Genomic DNA, 18,911 nt, shown 5'->3' on the forward strand with positions numbered 1-18,911 from the left:
GTGGCTGCTGCTAGTGTGGATACTTAGGGGCTATTTTTAAATTGGTGGTTGCTTGGATAATCTGGGGGTCAATGCTTGTCTGAGAAAGGAGCTATGATACTGTATTTGGTCTCTTGGTACTGAAATTGTAAGCTCTGCAGCCTTGGAGAAGTAGTGTACACCCCACATTGTGACTTAATTTAGCTCAAGATCTAGGGCCAGAAAGTCAGGTCCCCCATAGGCTCAGCTCTGTGGTTCCTGAAGTTTTTTTTCCCCAGGCCAGGGCATAGAGAGATGTTGGTATCAAAATGGTAGGGTCACATGTTTGATCATCTGGTGCCTGTTCCACCTCTCTGTTTATATGGGTCTCTTGTTTACTCCCAGAAATGTCTTGAAGAGAAGAATGAAATCCTTCAGGGAAAACTTTCACAGCTAGAGGAACGTTTGGCACATCTGCAGGAAAACCCGCCCCAGGAGAAGGGCGAGGTGTTGGGTGACATCTTGCAGGTAGGAACACATAGGAGCAGCCAGTAAGACCTGCATGCTGGGGTTGGTTCCTGTGTTCCTCAGTTCTCAGAGGGGGCATGATGACTGAAGACTCCTGCTGATCCCCACTGGTCTCCTCTCTTACCAGCTGGAAACCCTGAAGCAAGAAGCAGCCACTCTTGCTGCAAACAACACCCAGCTCCAAGCCAGAGTGGAGACGCTGGAGAGTGAGCAGGGCAAGCAGGAAGCCCAGCTGCTGGCTGAGCGAGGCCGCTTTGAAGAAGAAAAGCAGCAGCTGGCCAGCTTGATTGCCGATCTGCAGAACTCCATCTCCAACCTTGGCCAGGCTAAAGAGGAGCTAGAGCAGGCCTCCCAAGCTCAGGGGGCTCAGCTGACCGCCCAGGTGGCCTCTCTGACTGCAGAGCTCACCACACTCAATGCCACCCTACAGCAGCAGGATCAAGAACTGGCCAGCCTGAAGCAGCAGGCCCAAAAGGAGCAGGCCCAGGTAGCACAGGTCCTCCAACAGCAAGAGCAGGCCTCCCAGGGCCTCCGCCACCAGGTGGAGCAGCTGAGCAGTAGCCTGAAACAGAAGGAGCAGCAGTTGGAAGAGGTAGCCAAGGAGCAGGAGGCAGCCAGGCTGGACCACGCCCAGCAACTGGCCACTGTTGCCGAGGCACGAGAGGCCTTCTTAAGGGAGCGGGATACAGCTCGCCAGCAGCTGCAGGCATTGGAGAAGGAGAAAGCTGCCAATCTGGAGATTCTGCAGCAGCAACTTCAGGCTGCTAATGAAGCCCGGGACAGTGCCCAGGCCTCAGTGACACAGGCCCAGCAGGAAAAGGTAGAGTTAAGCCAAAAAGTGGAGGAACTCCATGCCCGCATTGAGGCAGTCCATCAAGAGCGGTGTGAGGTCCAAGCCCAGGTGGCATCACTTGAGGCCCAGCTGAAGACGGAGCAACAAAAAGCCATTGAGAAAGAAAGTGTGGCTCAGGAGAAGGGACAGCTCCAAGAGCAGCTCCGGACCCTTGAAGAGTCCTTGAAGATCACCAAGGGCAGCCTTGAAGAGGAGAAGCGCAAGGCCGCAAATGCCCGAGAGGAACAGCAGCGTTGCATCTCTGAGCTGGAGGCAAAGTCCCAAAGCCTGGTGGAGCAGCAGAAGCAGGAACGGAAGGAGCTAGAAGAAGAGAAGGCTGGACGTAAGGGGCTTGAGGCTCGATTACAACAGCTTGGGGAGACCCATCAGGCTGAGACTGAAGCCCTGCGGCGGGAGCTGGCAGAAGCCATGGCTTCCCAGCGCAGGGCTGAGAGTGAGTGTGAGCAGCTCATGAAGGAGGTAGCTACCTGGAGGGAGCGATTTGAGGATAGCCAGCAAGAGGAGGCACAGTATGACGCCATGTTCCAGGAACAGCTAATGACCCTGAAGGAGGAGTGTGAGAAGGCACGCCAGGAGCTGCAGGAGGCAAAGGAGAAGGTGGCAGGGATAGAGGCCCACAGTGAGCTCCAGCTTAGCCGACAGCAGAATGAGCTGGCCCAGCTCCATGCCAACCTGGCTAGAGCCCTTCAGCAGGTCCAGGAGAAGGAGGTCAGGGCCCAGAAGCTGGCAGATGACCTCTCTGCTTTGCAGGAGAAGATGGCTGCTACTAGCAAGGAGGTGGCCCGCCTGGAGGCCTTGGTGCGTAAGGCAGGTGAGCAGCAGGAAACAGCCTCTCGGGAGCTACTGAAGGAACCCCCGAGGGCTGGAGACAGAGAGTCTAAGTGGCCAGAAGAGCAGCAGGGACGGCAGTTTTGTAGCACACAGGCAGCGCTGCAGGCCATGGAGCGGGAGGCAGAGCAAATGGGCAGTGAGCTGGAGAGGCTGCGGGCTGCACTGATGGAGAGCCAGGGGCAGCAGCAGGAGGAGCGTGGGCAGCAGGAGAGAGAGGTGGCACGGCTGACCCAGGAGAGGGGCCGGGCCCAAGCTGACCTTGCCCTAGAGAAGGCAGCCAAGGCTGAGCTTGAGATGCGGCTGCAGAATGCCCTAAATGAGCAGCGTGTAGAGTTTGCTACTCTGCAAGAGTCACTGGCCCAGGCCCTGGCAGAAAAGGAGGGCAAAGACCAGGAGCTGGTCAAGCTTCGTGGGCAGGAGGCAGCCCAGAGAACAGAGCTAAGGGAGCTTCAGCAAGCCATGGAGCAGCTGAAGGCACAGCTGGCTAAGAAGGAAAAGGAGCACCTGCAGCCTGTAGGCGTGGCCAGTAGAGACGATGCTTCTGGTCCAGGAACTCAGTTGAAGGCTGCTGGAGAGAAAGAGTCATCAGGCTCTGAGCCGGAGGCACTGCGGGCAGTGGTGAGCAGGCTGGAGCAGCAGTACCAGCAGCAGCAGGAGAAGGCTGATGATCTGGTACGCAGCCTGGAGTCTGAGCGTGCCTCTAAGGCTGAGCAGGACAGAGCCCTTGAGACTCTTCGGGGTGAGTTGGAGGAGAAGGCCCAGGAGCTGAGGCATAGTCAGGCCACCTTAGCTTCAGCCCAGAGGGAGTTGTCAACTCTCCACACCAAGGTCCAAGACCATTGCAAGGCTGAGGAGGAATGGAAGGCCCAGGTAGCCCGGAGCCAGCAGGAGGCAGAAAGGAAGAGCAGCCTCATCAGCAGCTTGGAGGAGGAGGTGTCCATTCTGAACCGTCAAGTCCTGGAGAAGGAGGGAGAGAGCAAGGAGTTAAAGCGGCTGGTTATAGCTGAGTCAGAGAAGAGCCAAAAGCTGGAGGAGAGGCTGCGCCTGCTCCAGGCAGAGACAGCCAGCAGCAGTGCCAGAGCTGCAGAACGCAGCTCTGCTCTTCGAGAGGAGGTACAGAGCCTTCGGGAGGAGGTGGAGAAACAACGAGTGACTTCTGAGAACCTGCGGCAGGAGCTGGCCTCACAGGCAGAGCGAGCTGAGGAGCTGGGCCAAGAATTGAAGGCATGGCAGGAGAAGTTCTTCCAGAAGGAGCAGGCCCTATCTGCCTTGCAGCTGGAGCATACCAGCACACAGGCCCTGGTAAGTGAGCTGCTGCCTGCCAAGCACCTCTGCCAGCAGCTGCAGGCTGAGCAGGCAGCTGCTGAGAAGCGCCACCGGGAGGAGCTGGAGCAGAGCAAGCAGGCAGCTGGTGGACTTCGGGCAGAGCTGATGCGGGCCCAGCGGGAGCTTGGGGAGCTGGGGCCCCTGCGGCAGAAGGTGGCAGAACAGGAGCGAGTAGCCCAGCAATTGCGGGCAGAGAAGGCCAGCTACGCAGAGCAGCTAAGCATGCTGAAGAAGGCTCATGGCCTTCTGGCAGAGGAGAACCGGGGTCTGGGAGAGCGGGCCAACCTTGGCCGGCAGTTTTTGGAAGTGGAGCTGGACCAGGCCCGGGAGAAATATGTACAAGAGTTGGCAGCTGTGCGTGCTGATGCTGAGACCCGTCTGACGGAGATGCAACAGGAAGCACAGAACAGTACCCGGGAGCTGGAGGTGATGACGGCCAAGTATGAGGGTGCTAAGGTGAAGGTCCTAGAGGAGAGGCAGCGATTCCAGGAAGAGAGGCAGAAACTTACTACCCAGGTAGGTGCCCAGCTCCACCACATTCCAAACATCTGGACCTAAGAGTGGGGACATGGTGGAAGTGGACCTCTGTACTCTGTGGCATCTGACTACCATGCTGCGATGTCTTGCCTTCCCTTGTTCACTGGGTGGCAGAAAAGGAGATGTGGCTGGTTGCTCTCCCCTCTAAAGAAAATACCAACAGTCTCCCCTTTCCCGTAAGCTTTGTCCTTAGAGAGCCAAGTTGTGGTGACCAATATCTATTCCAGACGCATATTTGCACTGGAGGCCCCCAAAGCCACTAGGGGCTAGAAGCAGCCAAACTGGCATTTTTCACTTATTACAAGTAGTGCCTGAGGAGAAGCGTCAGAGCCCAGTTGAGGTCAGCCTGGCCGCAGAGGTACACCCTTCTCACTGTCTCCATTGCTCCTCCCCCGTGCACAGGTGGAACAGCTAGAGGTATTTCAGAGAGAGCAGACTAAGCAGGTAATGCCTGGGGTCCTTGATAAATGCTGGCTGCTTAAACGGTGACCAGTCTTGGTGCATGACCCCGGCTGCAGCTTGCCTCCATCAGCTCCTGTTGTGAACTGTTTGTGAAGGGGGCAGGGTCAAGCGTGGAATCCAGGCCCAGGCTGCCCAGGAGTGCGGTGTGCTGGGCCCTCCCTCAGGCCTCATCCCACCCATCCCAGGTCGGCCTCTCTGCCCTTATCTACTTTGTCTTATCTGCTTGTTAGGGATGAGAGGTGGCATAGGCTTCATTGTTCATGGACCTGAACCAGTGACAAAACTGAATCCTTGTGATTCCAAAACCTCCTAAGACCTGTTTTTAGTTAGGGATATTCAACTAAGAGGAATAGCAGAGTTACCTGTGGGCCCTGTTTAACACAGTGCCCTTTTGCCCCCCACAGTGTATGCCTTTGTTACAACCACAAAGGTGATCTGAAGGCAGCCTTCACAGAACAGGGAGAGTGGTGGGCTTAGCATGCCCACCTCGCATGGCATGGAGCTGTCTAGAGCAGGAAGGCCAAGGTTGAGAGGATCAGACAAGGTCTGCACGAGATGGGATCATGTGGTCTGGCCGCCTCTCTCTCAAGGATCTCTGTGCTTCAGAGACGTCATGCCTGTGGAGTTGCTGTTTAGTGAGAACACTCCTCTACTCCTTCCCAGTCACCTCAGGGCTTCTGAATTATTGAACCTTCCATTCTTCCTGTCACCTCCTCCAAATAACCTGAGATGATTGGGGACAGTCAAAGTGAAAAGCAAACAGTTAGCAATGGAGCCCTTGCTTCTCCCTTTGCTGCCTGGTCATGCCTGAACTCCTGGAACGCCTGGAGGAGTCAGGGCTGCTTGTGTCTGTTTCAATCCTTCCCATCCCTCTCCTCCCTTTCCTCTTCCTTTGTGGGAATGGGGGAGCTGGGAGTATGTGTGCTGCCCTGCTCTTGTCTTCTAGCAGTATGTTCCCCCAGTGCTAACCACAGTGGCCTCACCGCTAGCACTAGCCCTAATGGCCCATGGAGATGGGGAAGAGGTCTGAGCGTCTGGGGCTTTTGCTTTGGCAATTTCTGGAAAGAAGGAAAACTGGTTGTCCATTAATTATGTCTGCTAGAGGACTAGCCTAGGTCCCCTATTCCTGCCCCCAGCATGGGAAAGTTTGGGAGCCTGGGAGTGGTGGCAGCAGTGGGGTCGTAGTGAGGTGGCAGCAGCTGCGGGGTGGACTAAATATGGGTAGATGGCCCTGTTACCATCTGTGTGAGGTTACCTCCTTCAGATTCTGCCAGCCAGTCTGGGCAGCAGGCCATTCCCTAACTGGAGTCTAAAGAAAGGACCCAAGTTCCTTCTATGAACTGTGGAGACACTGGTCTGGGGAAGCTCCCTCCTTTGTCCAGACACCCAAGGAAAAGCTTCCTGAGTTTCTAATCTCCTCTTTTCCTCCCCAGGTAGAAGAACTGAGTAAGAAACTGGCTGACTATGACCAGGCCAGCAAGGTGCAGCAGCAGAAGCTGAAGGTGGGCCAGCAGAGGGGATAGGCCTGGCTACTAGCTGCCTCAGGAGATTGGGAGAGGGAAGTGCTCTCTAAGCCGCAGGGGTATGGGGTCAGAGGAGGGGCAACTGGGTGCCTGGCAGCCTCAGGAGCTCTATACCTGGCTCAGGAGTGCTACATATGCCTTTTGGGACCTCTTGGAGAAGACCAGAAAGGTTCCCATCCCTCTGGACCTTCACTGTCCACTACAACTGTTAGTCAACCTATGATTCTTTATATTTAAATTGAATTAAATAAAAAAACTCAGATCCTCAGTCGCACTAGCCACATTGCTCTTGCTCAGTCATTACATGTGGCTGGTGACTACTCTACTGGACAACGCATGTACAGAGTTCTCCATCGTCTCAGGAAGTTCTGTGGAACAATGCTAGTCTAGGTAGTTTGATAGTTTCGGTTCCAGGGTGAGAGAGTGCTTTTTTTAGGTACTGGGGATTAAAGCCAGGGTACTCCACCACTGAGCTGTATCCCCAGCCCCTTTTATTTTTTACTTATTTATTTTTATGGAGTGCTGAGGATCGAACCTAGGGCCTTGCACATGCTAGGCAAGTGCTCTACCACAACTCCAGCCCCTTTTTTATTTTTTTGAGACAGAGTCTCATTAAGTTACCCAGGCTAGTCTTAAACCTAAGTAGCTGAGATTACAGTCATGCACTACCATGTTGGCTTACAATGCAATTAATCATTCTTTCAAAGCATTCCATCTTTTATTTGTTTATATGTGGTACTTGAGCATGCTAGGCAAGTACTCTAACACTGAGCTATACTCCTACCAGCCCCTACGATTAACATTTTTAATGCTTTCAACTGTGTCACTTTCTTTGTTCTAATACTTGCCTTTTGCAGCTGCAGGCTTCAGAACCTTTGGTCAGAGGCAAAGGAATTGGGCATTAATGCATTGGGACTTGCTAAACCCCTAGTGGGTCCCAGGTGTTGATGGGAGCTCAGAGCATCATTTCTTCTGCTCACCTTCCCATACACCCTGCACCATGTTCTGATTACATGATAAACATACTTTTTATAGTTCTTTTTGAGCTTGCTCTGAGATAAGAGATGTAGGAGAGGCAAGAATGGGATGCTCTTATCGAGTGTCTACAGCAAACCAGCACTTGCTGGCATTGCAGGGGGAGAATCAGATGCAGGCCTGCTCTTAAGGAGGCAGTAATGACATCGAAATGAGATTCTATAGGCTTTGGAGTCATGTAGACCACGCTCAGACAGTGACTGCCATTTGGTCACTGTGACATGGTCAGTTTACTTAAATCTCTGCAGGGTTTCTACACCTCAAATTTTGAGGATAAAGTTACTTTTTTGGGGGGGATACTGGGGATTGAACTCAGGGGCACTCGACTACTGAGCCACATCCCCAGTCCTATTTTGTATCTTTATTTAGAGACAGGGTCTAACTGAGTTGCTTAGCATCTCGTTTTTTGCTGAGGCAGGCTTTGAACTCAAGATCCTTCTGCCTCAGCCTTCAGAGCTGTTGGGATTGTAGGCACGTGCCACTGCGCCTGACAAGGAAGGTCCTCCTAAAAGGGGTTTGGAGAAGTGAATTCCCTGTCACAGGAGAACTCATATGCCAAGTGCCTAACACCACCATCTGTACCAGGATGCTCTGCACCCAGTGTTCTCAGAGGATTATCTTCCCTTCCTCCTTGGGGAGACTGTGTACGTGGGAAGAGGATGATACTTTGTGCCTGGTCTCAAGGCAAAAGACAGGGCTGTCAGAAGCCAGCAGAGGTGTGAGCTGGTTAGGAAAACTTCCACAGATGTGGACTTTGAGCATGTATGGTGTTTCCATAGGCTGTAGCTGGGGGGAGTGTGTGTACTGGGGGAAGGGGGATGCCTTAACATCCTCAGAGAATACTCAGGAGTCTGGAACACCTGTGGAGCCTGAGCAGCCAGCTAGAGAAGGTCAGTAGATTTGAGTGGAACAGCCAGCCCAGCCTTTCTTCTCAGGCTTTCCAGGCCCAGGGAGGTGAGAGCCAGCAGGAGGCCCAGCGCCTCCAGGCCCAGGTGAATGAACTGCAGGCCCAGTTGAGCCAGAAGGAACAGGCAGCTGAGCACTATAAGCTGCAGGTGAGATGCCCAGCTCTGGCCTGCTCTGCTCTTCCTACTGCCCTCTAGGCTTTGCCACACCCCACCTATCCCTCTGCCCACACAGATGGAGAAAGCCAAGACCCATTATGATGCCAAAAAACAGCAGAATCAAGAGCTGCAGGAGCAGTTACGGGGCCTGGAACAGCTGCAGAAGGAGAACAAGGAGCTGCGGGCGGAAGCTGACCGTCTGGGTCGTGAGCTGCAGCAGGCTGGGCTAAAGACCAAGGAGGCTGAACAGACCTGCCGCCACCTTACTGCCCAGGTGCGCAGCCTGGAAGCACAGGTAAGCATCTGGCTAAACAGACTCACCTCAGCTCTGATCTCTTGGACCCCTCTTCCCTCTTCCCTGAGCCCACACCTGCCTTAGGCTTTCTTTCTCTCTTTCCCAGGTTGCCCACGCAGACCAACAGCTTCGAGACCTGGGTAAATTCCAAGTGGCAACTGACACTTTAAAGAGCCGTGAGCCCCAAGCTAAACCCCAGCTGGACTTGAGTATTGACAGCCTGGATCTGAGCTGCGAGGAGGGGACCCCACTCAGTATCAGCAGGTTAGGAGACAGCCCTCCACCCTAAATCTATTGTTGACTGAGCACCTGCTCTTCAGAAGGCTGTATTCCAGATACTGGGTCAGGATGATAGTGAAAGTGCTATCCTTTTACTCTATGGAAGTTTTTTCTTTCTTTTTTTTTTTTTTGGTGAAACTGGAGATTGAACCTAGGAGCACTGTACCATTGAGCGACATCCCCCAGCCCTTCTTTCTTCGAGATAAGGTCTTGCCAAATAGCCGAGGCTGGCCTCGAATCCTGGCCTCCCCAGTAGCTAGGATTACAGGTGTGCACCATGTCCAGTTTCCAGCAAAGCATTATAGGTGTGATGACAGACTTCTGGATAGGGCACAGTGGGAAGGAAAAGAAGCAAGTGGTCAGGAAAGGCTTCATGGAGGTTTTTGTTCTTCTGAGTCTTAAAGGAATCCACAGGTATATGTGCTAGGTAAACAGGAGTGCATTGTGAGCAGATGTAGAAAAGGAGGCTGGGAGGCTCAGAGGGCCTGGTTGGACTCCCTCTTGGAAGCTCGTGTCTAGACTTGATCCTAAAGGCACTGAGGAATCTCAGAAGGGTCAAAATTGAGGAGGTTTGCATTTTAGAAAGGTTTCAATAGCAAGTGTAAAAGTTTAAGACTGAAAATACATTTATTGTTCTTACTAAACAATTGTATTACTGACTATGTACCACTATTCTAAGCACTTCATTTCTCCTCCAGCAAATCTCTGAGGTAGCTTGTCATTTCTCCTTAAACACATGAAACTGGGGCATACAGGCCATTCATTTGTCCATGGTCCCACAGTCGTGGAGCTGGGGTTTGAACCTGGGCAGCCTGGTCCAAGTCTGTCCTTGCCACTACTCTGCTGCCTCTCTCAGATGCCATTCTTTATAAAGTCTAGGTAAGAGGAGGCGAGGTTGACCAAGGAAGGACATGTGCATGGAGAGGAGTGTGGAGAGAAGAGCTGCTTAGGCAGTGTGGCAATGGCTTGGCAGAAGGACGACTGTGTCTCTGTTCAAGGACTGGGGCCTTGCAAGTGTGTGCCCCCGTAATGAAACAGGAGAAGCATGAGGAAGACCAGCCCGATGGGCTGGTCTCCATAGGATATCTAAGCCCTAAAGAGCAGGCTTAGCCCAGAGACCCAGGAATCACTGGTATGGAGGGCTTAGAAGCCCCAGGAGTGGACTGAAGCCTGGGCCCAGGCCAAGGGCTTTTCTGAACCTCTGCTTATAATAAATGCAAGAAATGGCCACTGGGGACCAAAGTGATAGCCAACCCAGGAAGCATGCCTGAGCAGTTTTCTTTTCCACAGCAAGATGCCTCGTACCCAGCCTGATGGCACAAGCATCCCTGGAGAGCCAGCCTCACCCATCTCCCAGCGCCTGCCCCCCAAGGTGGAATCCCTGGAGAGCCTCTACTTCACCCCCATTCCTGCTCGAGGTCAGGCCCCTCTGGAGAGCAGCCTAGACTCCCTGGGGGATGTCTTCTTGGACTCTGGCCGTAAGACCCGGTCTGCTCGTCGGCGTACAACGCAAATCATCAACATTACCATGACCAAGGTCAGGCTGCTGGTAATAGGGCTCCAGAACAATAATTCCTACTTCCTTTCATAGGCATCTTTCCCTTAGGTCCTCATTCAGGAATGAGGCATGATGACCAACCAGTTCCTAATATACAGATGAAAAAGCTGAGATCCTAAGGGCAGTGACTTACTTAGGAGCTTTTCTGTAGAAAAGGGCAGAGCTGAATTCGACCCCTTATAATTAACTCCCCTCCTGTTTACATTGATTAGCATTGATTCCTTGCAGGCTGAAAGGGGAGGACGGGGAAGTTGCAGCCCAGTCCATGCCTCCAGCACACTCTTGTGCAGCTGAGATGTGGTGTAGCCCCCATTGGATGGCCTCCCAGGCCTGGGCTCTTGCCCTTGTTTTTCTCTGGGAGGAGAGGTGCAGCAGGTGGCTCTTTGTATGCAAGGTGCCTTCTACCAAAAAGCCAGAGAAGTTATAGAAGATGGTAAGGGTCCAGGAATTGTGGACCCTAAGGGACAGCAGAGGTTGCGAGCCAAGGCTGAGTGTATGATGCATCTCAGGATCTGTGAGTTCTAGCTCTAGTTCACCTACTTCCTAGTTGAGATTTGGGGGGGCTAGTCACTTTATTTCTTTATACCTTACCTCTGAAATGGATTGATAACTCTGCCTGCCTTCCCTTAGAGGACTTCATGGAGAAAAAAATGGATAGAAAAGAGTCTTGATAGGCTCAGCATCTTATAAAGGCTTCCTGCTCATTTGCAGACATGCATGGCCCTTGAGGGGCAGTGGGGTGTGGGGCTTCAAGGAGAGAATGGGAGGTGGCTTTATCAACACAACTCATATTCTTGCAGAAGCTAGATGTGGAGGAACCAGACAGTGCCAATTCATCCTTCTACAGTACACAGTCCGCCCCTATTTCCCAGGCCACCCTGTGGCCCGCCTCCTCAACTCAGTCTCTACCCAGCCTGGGCTCTCCTGATGATGGCAACTCAGCTCTGCTTAGCCTGCCTGGCTACCGGCCCACCACTCGAAGCTCTGCTCGCCGCTCCCAGGCCAGGGTGTCCAGTGGGGCCCCACCAGGTAAGAGGACTAGAAGTAGATCCTGGTACAAGAAAAAGAGGCAAGCTTTTAGAATCCCAAGGCTGGCCCCCTTGCTTCCTTGCTGCTCTGGTACCACCTGCCTTTCTTCCCTATAGTCTCAGACTCTCGCTTGTCCAGCTATGGTAATGCTGGGACAGTCCGAACCAGGGGTGCTCACACATGATGGTGACATGATAGTGACAGTTACCTGTCAGAAGCCCTCCTCAGCTGGTGATGGCCTCTTGGAAGGGCTAGCTTGGCCAGACGTTTCTTGGATGTTGTTGCTATTTGGGCTCCAGGAACTCCTTCCACTCCTCCAGGTATTAATTCCTGGCCCTTAATTAGTTTCTCCTGGTGTGAGACACCAAGCTTTGACAAGTGAATAATATGTAATCCTATCCTCTGCAAACAACCTTCCCAGAGAGAGCAGCAACCAAGGCCTCATGATAGAAATGGTCAGCATGTCTCACTCCTGTCCCTGTAGCATTGGTATTAGATTTGAATTCCCTGGGATAGGTGGAAGGGAACACTAGCAGCAGAATCTGAAAGTATCAGGGCCAGTGGGCAATTTGCTGACTCTAGCTCCTGACAACTTTTTTGCCCTCCACAGGAAGGAACAGCTTCTACATGGGTTCTTGCCAGGATGAGCCTGAGCAGCTGGATGACTGGAACCGCATTGCAGAGTTACAACAGCGCAACCGAGTATGCCCCCCACACTTGAAGACCTGCTATCCATTGGAGTCCAGGGTGAGCCTTGGGGGTCGCTGTGCAGTAACTCCTACACTCTAGTGTCCTGGGTCTCTGGCCTGCTGAGGAGGGTGACCACCTCATGCTTCCATATGGAATGGCCAGCAGCTGTAGAAGCTCAGGATTAAATCACTGTGAGTGGGTAGGGGTTCCGAGAGGAGTCTGTATGGAACTCCTGCCTATTTTTCTGAGGTACAGGTAGATAACAGGAAGGGGGACGCCTTTTAAGGTAGGAAGGATTCAATCATTCCAAGTGTCAGGCATTTGAAAAGTTCTGAGGTAGGCCCAGTTCCTGTTCCATTTCTGTACAGCTGGGGCTCACTGGCAACTTCTACCTCCTACAGCCTTCCCTGAGCCTGGGCACCATCACAGATGAAGAGATGAAAACCGGAGACCCCCGGGAGACCTTGCGCCGAGCCAGCATGCAACCAACCCAGATTGCTGAGGGCACTGGTATCACCACACGGCAGCAGCGCAAACGGGTCTCTTTAGAGAGCCACCAGGGCCCTGGCACCCCTGAGGTAGGTGACAGTGGCTTCTGTGTTTTGTTCTGAATAGCAGTGTGTCCAGGTCAGGCTCAGCTAATCCAGTTTGAGAAGTGAATTAAAGGGGAGGTTTCTTTCCAAAGGCCTGATGCATGGATGGGGCCATGGAAAAGGAAACAGGTTGACGAAGTCCACTTGGCTCTAAGAACCCAAGATACCTGGCTTGGGATGTCATATTCTCTTCCCCACAGTCCAAGAAGGCCACCAGCTGTTTCCCACGCCCCATGACTCCCCGGGACCGACATGAAGGGCGCAAACAGAGCACTACTGAGGCCCAGAAGAAAGCTCAAGCTGTTTTAAAACAGGTTAGATTGGGATTGGAGGGGACAGAAGACACTAGCAAAGCCTTGCTGGCTGAGCCTTGGAGCAGCAGGCTGGCCCGGAAGGCAGCCGTGAATTCCCAGTTTGACCTTCTCCCACAGGCTGACCGGCGTCAGTCAATGGCCTTCAACATCCTCAACACACCTAAGAAGCTGGGAAATAGTCTTCTACGACGAGGAGCCTCAAAGAAGGCCCAGTCCAAGGCCTCCCCCAACACCCGCAGTGGAACCCGCCGCTCTCCACGCATTGCCACCACCACAGCCAGTGCTACCACTGCTTCTGCGGCCACTACCACCCCTCGGGCCAAGGGCAAGGTAGAGGCATTGACAGGAGCAGAAGCACAGGCCCTTCGCAGGGCAGCAGCCAGGGCAGGGCCAAGTCAGGCCACTGCAGAGTTAACAAGTATCCCTGGGTCTGGTAATAGCAGCTTATTGTCAGAGAGGAGCTAGGTAATCCCCTTTCCCACTGACAGCACCCAGAGCTGCTTAAGTAGGGCCAGAAACTGGTAAATTGAAGCTAGATGTGTCCAGATTCATGAAGGAATGAATCCCAGTCAGGTGTTTGGGTACAGGAAGGGTTTTCCACCATGTGACACTCTCTCTCTCTCTTTTTCAGGCAAAGCACTAAAGGGCCAGTACCAGTGAGTGGCCCCACCTGTGTACCCTGATGCTGACCTCTCCTGGTTCTTTTCCTTCTACTGTCCCTTTCAGTGCCTTCTCTCAGCTCCCAGGCCAATAGTGGCCAAGCCCCTAGAGTCAGTGATGCCTGCCCACACCCTGGCCTGTACCTGGACCTTCACAGAGCTGGCCCAGGAGGCTCGGAGCTTGGACAGTGTGGGCCCTCTCCCAACCTTGCCTCCTAATTTTTTTGTTGTTGGAGCTGTCAATTCTCTATTATAACCAGATATAAGGCTGGCTTTGAGTGGCTAGCCAGCCTAGAGGGGACCAGAGGAGCAGGCCCTAGCTTTTGTATCTCCCCGTGGCTGGGACTAGCAGGAGGTGGGGCCTTGCTCTTGAAAACTGGGCATGACCTAGTAGGAGCCCCTGCTCTCTTCCACAAGGGCACAGATGCCCAAGGAATGTTCTTTTCCAGGACAAATGGGCCCTGGGTCTCAGGGCTAGGGTGGGGTGGGGTGGGAGGGCAGCCTTAAACAGCAGCTCATACCCTACCTTCCCCAGACTTGCACTGGGGTTGGATTTGGAGTGATTGGAAGGTTTTTAAGGGCTGGGATGGATCTTTTTTTAAATGTTATTTCTTGTAAATAAAGTCTATTTTTCTCCCTTGAGTGCTAAGCAGCTTTGATCTGTATGGAAAGAGGGAAATCTAGGCTCCTTAGAGCCTTCCTCTGTCCCCAGGATCTTCCCATACTCTATTTCTGGCCTCTGTTCCTGAGCCAGAGGCAAGGCTTCTTGAGGGCCTATGATCCTCTAAATCTGGTTTTGTTTTGTTTTAAGGCTTCTAAGTGGCAGTCCTTCTCTTACCATGCTCCCTCCTGGGACAGGCAAAGTTCCTGTGAGCGGAACTGAGGTCTAAATGACTAAGCAGATGTCAAGATGCCTCCATTGAATAATCCTTTATGAGGACTTACTGTGATGACTGGGGATCAGAAGCAGCCACTGTCCACTTCCCTGGGATAGTTCATTAAGGTGTAAAATAATATATACATGTAGGCAACATGAAATCAATGCCACATGTGGCCAGAGCTGTGTGTGGCCATCACTGAAGAGGTGGCATTTCAACCAGGCTTCCAGGGTCACCTGTTGGAATGGCAAGGAAGACAGGACCAAGGGCGCAAAGGCACATGAGTGGGAGCCATCTTAGAAACAAGGAAGGGTGCTCAGGAAGGACATGTGAGTCTTGGGCTAAGGTGCTGGACAGGTCTTGAAGGTTTCTGAGCAGGAGATATGTGTGATGAGTAGGACATAGAAAAGCTAATGAGACAGGTGAAGAGAAGGGCAAGCTGGAGGAGGAGCCTTAAGGGGAGGTCACTGTGATTTTCTAGGCGTGTGGGAAGGACATTTGAATCTGAGAAGAGGAGCCGCTCGCTCGCCCACAGCCTGCAGCCAAGACTTCGCCCTCCAGGTGGGAAGTGTCCAGGCTCTGCTCACGGTGGTGCTATTCTTGGCCCTGCTGATGTGGGCAGCTGGGGACCTGGGCTCTGGCTGGAAGGCAGGGCTTCTTGAGAGCCAGGCAGGACTACCCTCGGCCCAGCCTGGAAAAGTAAAGGCAGACAAGGATCAGGGTTAAGGAATGGAAGGACATCTGGTCATTTTCTTCCAGGCCATGCCTCCCCTGCCCAAGTCCTCAAGTCCTTTTTGTTTCTGCCTCAGGCTGACCTTAGGGAAAATGGGGGCATTAACTTGGAGGCTTCTCTAATGGGCCTTCCCTTCCTTTCTTCCCCATACAAAAGTGGAGCTTGACCTGTCCCTGGAGGCCTCCCTTGGGTTCCTCACCCAGAGCTGTGCCAGGATGATATGATGCTGGGCAACCTGCCCAGGGTCCATAAACACACAGGAGAAGATGGTGTTTCGCAGGGCAGGGCTCAATTCCTCTAGCACCAAGGATCTCCAAAGTCGAGTGCTTTTAATTCCAGGCTCTCGACTGGAACACGGGAAGGAAAAGCTGTGTGTTGAGAGCTGCAGCGGGAGCCCTCCCTCCCGCTGGCCTCACCACCCTGTCACCTGGTGCTGCCCTCTCTCAGCCGGCCTGGGAGGTGCTCAATGAAGGAACCATTGCCCAACCAGTATAGGATGTTGAAGTCGGGGAAGTGACTGCAGGCAGTACAGGACAAGGTCAGCGTTCCATCTGGGGATACAAGTGGCTGTTAGCCCTTCTGCAGAGCAGGCTCTCCCTTCTCCCCACCCTGCCAGCTCCTCACGGACACATAAATCAGGAACCTGGAAGGCTGCAGAGAAGCCTATAAAGGGGAAGTACAGTTATCTAGGCCTACGCATGGGTATGTGGGGAAGGGTCCTAGGTCACGTATTCCACTTCTGAGCTGCTTCTTCAGGATGACCTTTTCCAGTGCCCAGGCTCTGAGATTCTAGGCACCTAGGCCAAGTGCTCAGTGCTAGCAGGCTGATGCTCTTCTGAGATGGCCAGAGGGAAGGCAGGCTCTGAGTAGAGGGGCTACACCTTAGAGTACGTTTACAAGCAAGGCCCTTGAGGTCCTACAACAATTCTGAGTCTGAATTATCTCTGTCCCTTTTGAAAGGGGTCGTCTTGGGAACTGGGCTTTGAGCCCACACCATGATGCCAGGTTGGGGGTCAGAATAGTGAGCACTCTGCCAAGCTGGCCTGGGTAGTGATACACAGCAGGTGAAAAGTTAACTTTGGAGTCAACCCAACCCTGTGGACAATCTCCACCCTCTGGCCACTGTGTCCTGGGATCCTAACATAATTGCTCCTTACTCAGTGGCACTTCCACTTCTGGCCAGGTCACCTCCAATGCTGGGCACTGCTTAGCTGGTGGAAGTGTTGGAGACCAAGAGGGGCTAGGGTCCTTGGAGATCCCAGCTGAGGCAGTGGCAGCTGTGATAGTCTGAGGAACAGGTGTGGCTCCAGCCAAAAGAGTGACGATGTGGAGATACAGAAGCAGTACCCACAAAGAACTGGAGTCTAAGGAGAGGACAGTCACAGAGTCAGCTCCTGTCTTGACCAGAGATGGAATTGTTGCCTGGGTAAAGACTGTGACCCAGATTCAGGGAATCCAAGGGGCAGACTCCTCGGCTCCCACCCTTTAGGTCTTTGAATGAAGCACAAAGAAGCCCTCGAATGGAGCCAGAGCCACAGTATCTAGATAGAAACTTAAGAGTAACAACACTCATGGGGTGAGGATATAGCTCAGTTGGTAGAGTGCTTGCCTTGCAAGGCCCTGGGTTCAATCCCCAGCAAAACACACACACACACACCCCAGTAATAGCACTCTTGGGTGGAATTCACCTGGGGTGTAGATGGTAGCACTGCTCCATTCTGTTCACAACCCCCACCCAATTCTCCTCCATGCACAGCCCCAAGTCCCACCTGGTATCCAGTTCTGTCCCATGGTCATGATGTACATGAGGAGCTAGCAAGCTCAGGTTCTATATATCTGTGACTTCTTCCTCTCTGGGGAAAGGTTAGGAATGGGGAAATGTGGGTGACAACCACGTTTTCTCAGTAGTCTTTCTAGATCCCAGTCATACATGAGGATTTATAAACTCCACAGCTGGTCTTTGGGTCTGAAATATTCAGTGGGCTGCCAGGCCACTGCTATTGCTCTGTCCATCTTTCCCAGTGACTCCCAGGCTGGAGCTCTGTCATGCAGATACAAGCTGGGTATCACTAGTGACAATCTGACCCACCCAACTCTTTTTAACATTAATGTGATGGCTATCTATCTAGTCCAATCTTACCCCTGCATTAGGGATGTAGAAACAAGCCCCAAGAGGGACCAGGGACTTACCTAGTCACAAAGGAAGGTGATGCTCTCTCCACTGTCAGGAGTGGTTCTGAGAAGGGCAGGATGCAGTGAACTCCTTCTGGGAAAGTACTGCCCAGCACCCGTTTCACTTTCACTTTTATTCTAACCAGGGATTCAAAGCAGGCACTAAGCCACTAAGAGGGGCAGGTACTGCACCCTCTTATGCCAATGCTCCAGGGCCCAGAAATGATCCAATTAACTCTTGGGCCCCCTGTTCTCCAAATAGCAAACTGTTGTCTTATATCCATCTCGTTGCTCAGGTCACCTACGTGTGAACCAGATAATTCTCTCATAGATTGATTTTGACCCAGACAAGAGTCAGGACTTCGGTGTTCCCCTCCATCCTTCAGAGCCAGGTCTTTGTTTCCTGTTGAGCAGGCTTCTGCTTCCTCTTTTACATTCATACTGATAATCAAGGGGACAACATTTCTAGGCACTGGGAACCCCAAATTGGAACACCGATCATTTTAGGCTTAAGATGATCGGTGTTCCAATTTGGGGTTCCCAGCTTATCAACCATCCTGGTCTTTCTCAGGCTCCCTCACCTCCAACCAGCTACATCACTCAATACCCTCTATCACACCCACAAACCCTCTCACTTCCCTTGTCCTAGTACCTTTGGCCAGAGCTACAGTCGAGGGTCACTAGTAGTGTAAATACCCCCTACCTGGCTCCCAAGAAGTCCTGAAGAGTCCTCCTTTTTAGAAGCTCCTTCCTCGGAGCTGCAAAGCCCAGTTCAGCTGTGTCTACCCCCATGTGCCACGTCACAGGAAGTACACCAAGAGTACTTTCCTCTCGTCTGCAGAAAATCTTATAGTCAAGCTTAACATAAGCTGAAAGCTGGCCCTAGGAGGAGGGGAAAGCACTTCCTGGTGAAACAGTGGCCCAACACAGGCTCTAGCAGCTTGGAGAACTACATAAATATGATTCTGATCTCTGATGGAATAAAGGGAGCTGGGGTTGTGGCAGGGCCAGGACCAGGGTTAGGCAAAATCTACAGCAGTATTTACTCTCAGTGTTGTACAAGGCAGATCAGATCCATCCTACAATATATGCAAGTATCAAGTGTGTGCAACAGCTCTGTCTGAGGTTTGTGATTTCTGATCAGGAGAGTGACAGCTGGTGATAATAGCCAGGGAGGCTGGGGAGATGGACTGGACTTGGAGGATGCATCAGGAACATAAAAAAATCAGACTCATATTCCTAATTTATGATGTCAAAAGTCACATCCTCTTTTTTTTCTCTAGATGTCTAGTTCACATTTCTGCTCCTCTCAGTTTCTCCCTCTACCTTCTGCTGTTAGGCTTCTGGGAAATGCCTCACTGTATCTCTAGGAATTAGGTCCAGAGGCAAGACCACCTGGCAGAGAGAGGAGCCAGAAACTCTACATCGGTATGTCACCAAGACCAGAGGCAGGCCATTGGGGCAGTCATGGGACTCAGGACTAAGAATAAAAACAACTTTGGCCTTGGCTTCTCACAAGTTTTCCATGGGATAAAAGTGAAAGAGTGATCTCTGAGCACTTCAACCAGTCCTCGTTCCCCTCTGATGATGCGCC

The 18,911-nt window shown here is 52.4% G+C and overlaps 2 protein-coding genes across 8 annotated transcripts in view; one reads left to right on the forward strand and one right to left on the reverse strand.

The window, feature by feature from the left end:
• NUMA1 (nuclear mitotic apparatus protein 1) overlaps positions 1–13,812 on the forward strand; it is a 78,825-nt gene extending 65,013 nt beyond the window's left edge. For 6 of the 7 annotated variants that reach the window (XM_081282313.1, XM_081282314.1, XM_081282312.1 and 3 more), the window contains 14 exons: positions 364–486; positions 614–4,012; positions 4,436–4,477; positions 5,929–5,997; positions 7,989–8,108; positions 8,194–8,412; positions 8,519–8,676; positions 9,982–10,228; positions 11,050–11,278; positions 11,889–12,025; positions 12,370–12,546; positions 12,762–12,875; positions 12,993–13,205; positions 13,507–13,812. In XM_081282313.1, the coding sequence (XP_081138439.1) occupies positions 364–486; positions 614–4,012; positions 4,436–4,477; positions 5,929–5,997; positions 7,989–8,108; positions 8,194–8,412; positions 8,519–8,676; positions 9,982–10,228; positions 11,050–11,278; positions 11,889–12,025; positions 12,370–12,546; positions 12,762–12,875; positions 12,993–13,205; positions 13,507–13,518 (5,259 nt within the window). In that variant the 3' untranslated portion in view covers positions 13,519–13,812. The remainder of the gene's footprint in view (positions 1–363; positions 487–613; positions 4,013–4,435; positions 4,478–5,928; positions 5,998–7,988; positions 8,109–8,193; positions 8,413–8,518; positions 8,677–9,981; positions 10,229–11,049; positions 11,279–11,888; positions 12,026–12,369; positions 12,547–12,761; positions 12,876–12,992; positions 13,206–13,506) is intronic. The other variant, XM_081282315.1, reaches the window with a different exon arrangement.
• Positions 13,813–14,287: 475 nt separating this feature from the next.
• On the reverse strand, positions 14,288–17,755 carry IL18BP (interleukin 18 binding protein). Its single transcript, XM_081282371.1, has 6 exons — positions 17,336–17,755; positions 16,915–16,998; positions 16,303–16,509; positions 15,573–15,696; positions 15,345–15,492; positions 14,288–15,103 (listed from the first exon to the last, which is right to left on the reverse strand). The coding sequence occupies exons 2-6, from the start codon at positions 16,949–16,951 to the stop codon at positions 14,996–14,998; spliced, it is 624 nt and encodes a 207-aa protein (XP_081138497.1). The 5' UTR covers positions 16,952–16,998; positions 17,336–17,755; the 3' UTR covers positions 14,288–14,995.
• Between the last annotated feature and the right edge of the window lie 1,156 nt (positions 17,756–18,911).

The sequence above is a fragment of the Spermophilus citellus genome (assembly GCF_964194105.1).
Source record: "Spermophilus citellus genome assembly, chromosome: 2".
NCBI lineage: Eukaryota > Metazoa > Chordata > Mammalia > Rodentia > Sciuridae > Spermophilus > Spermophilus citellus.

What these genes read in the sequence shown, in the direction of transcription:
- IL18BP (XM_081282371.1), bottom strand. Translation starts at nt 16,951, where the DNA reads ATGTACATCATGACCATGGGACAGAACTGGATACCAG. An exon ending in AGAAGTGGAAGTGCCACTGA is followed by an intron (nt 15,697 to 16,302) that starts GTAAGGAGCAAT and finishes TTGTATCCCCAG; the next exon opens with ATGGAACGCTGACCTTGTCC. An exon ending in TCATCCTGGCACAGCTCTGG is followed by an intron (nt 15,104 to 15,344) that starts GTGAGGAACCCA and finishes TTACTTTTCCAG; the next exon opens with GCTGGGCCGAGGGTAGTCCT.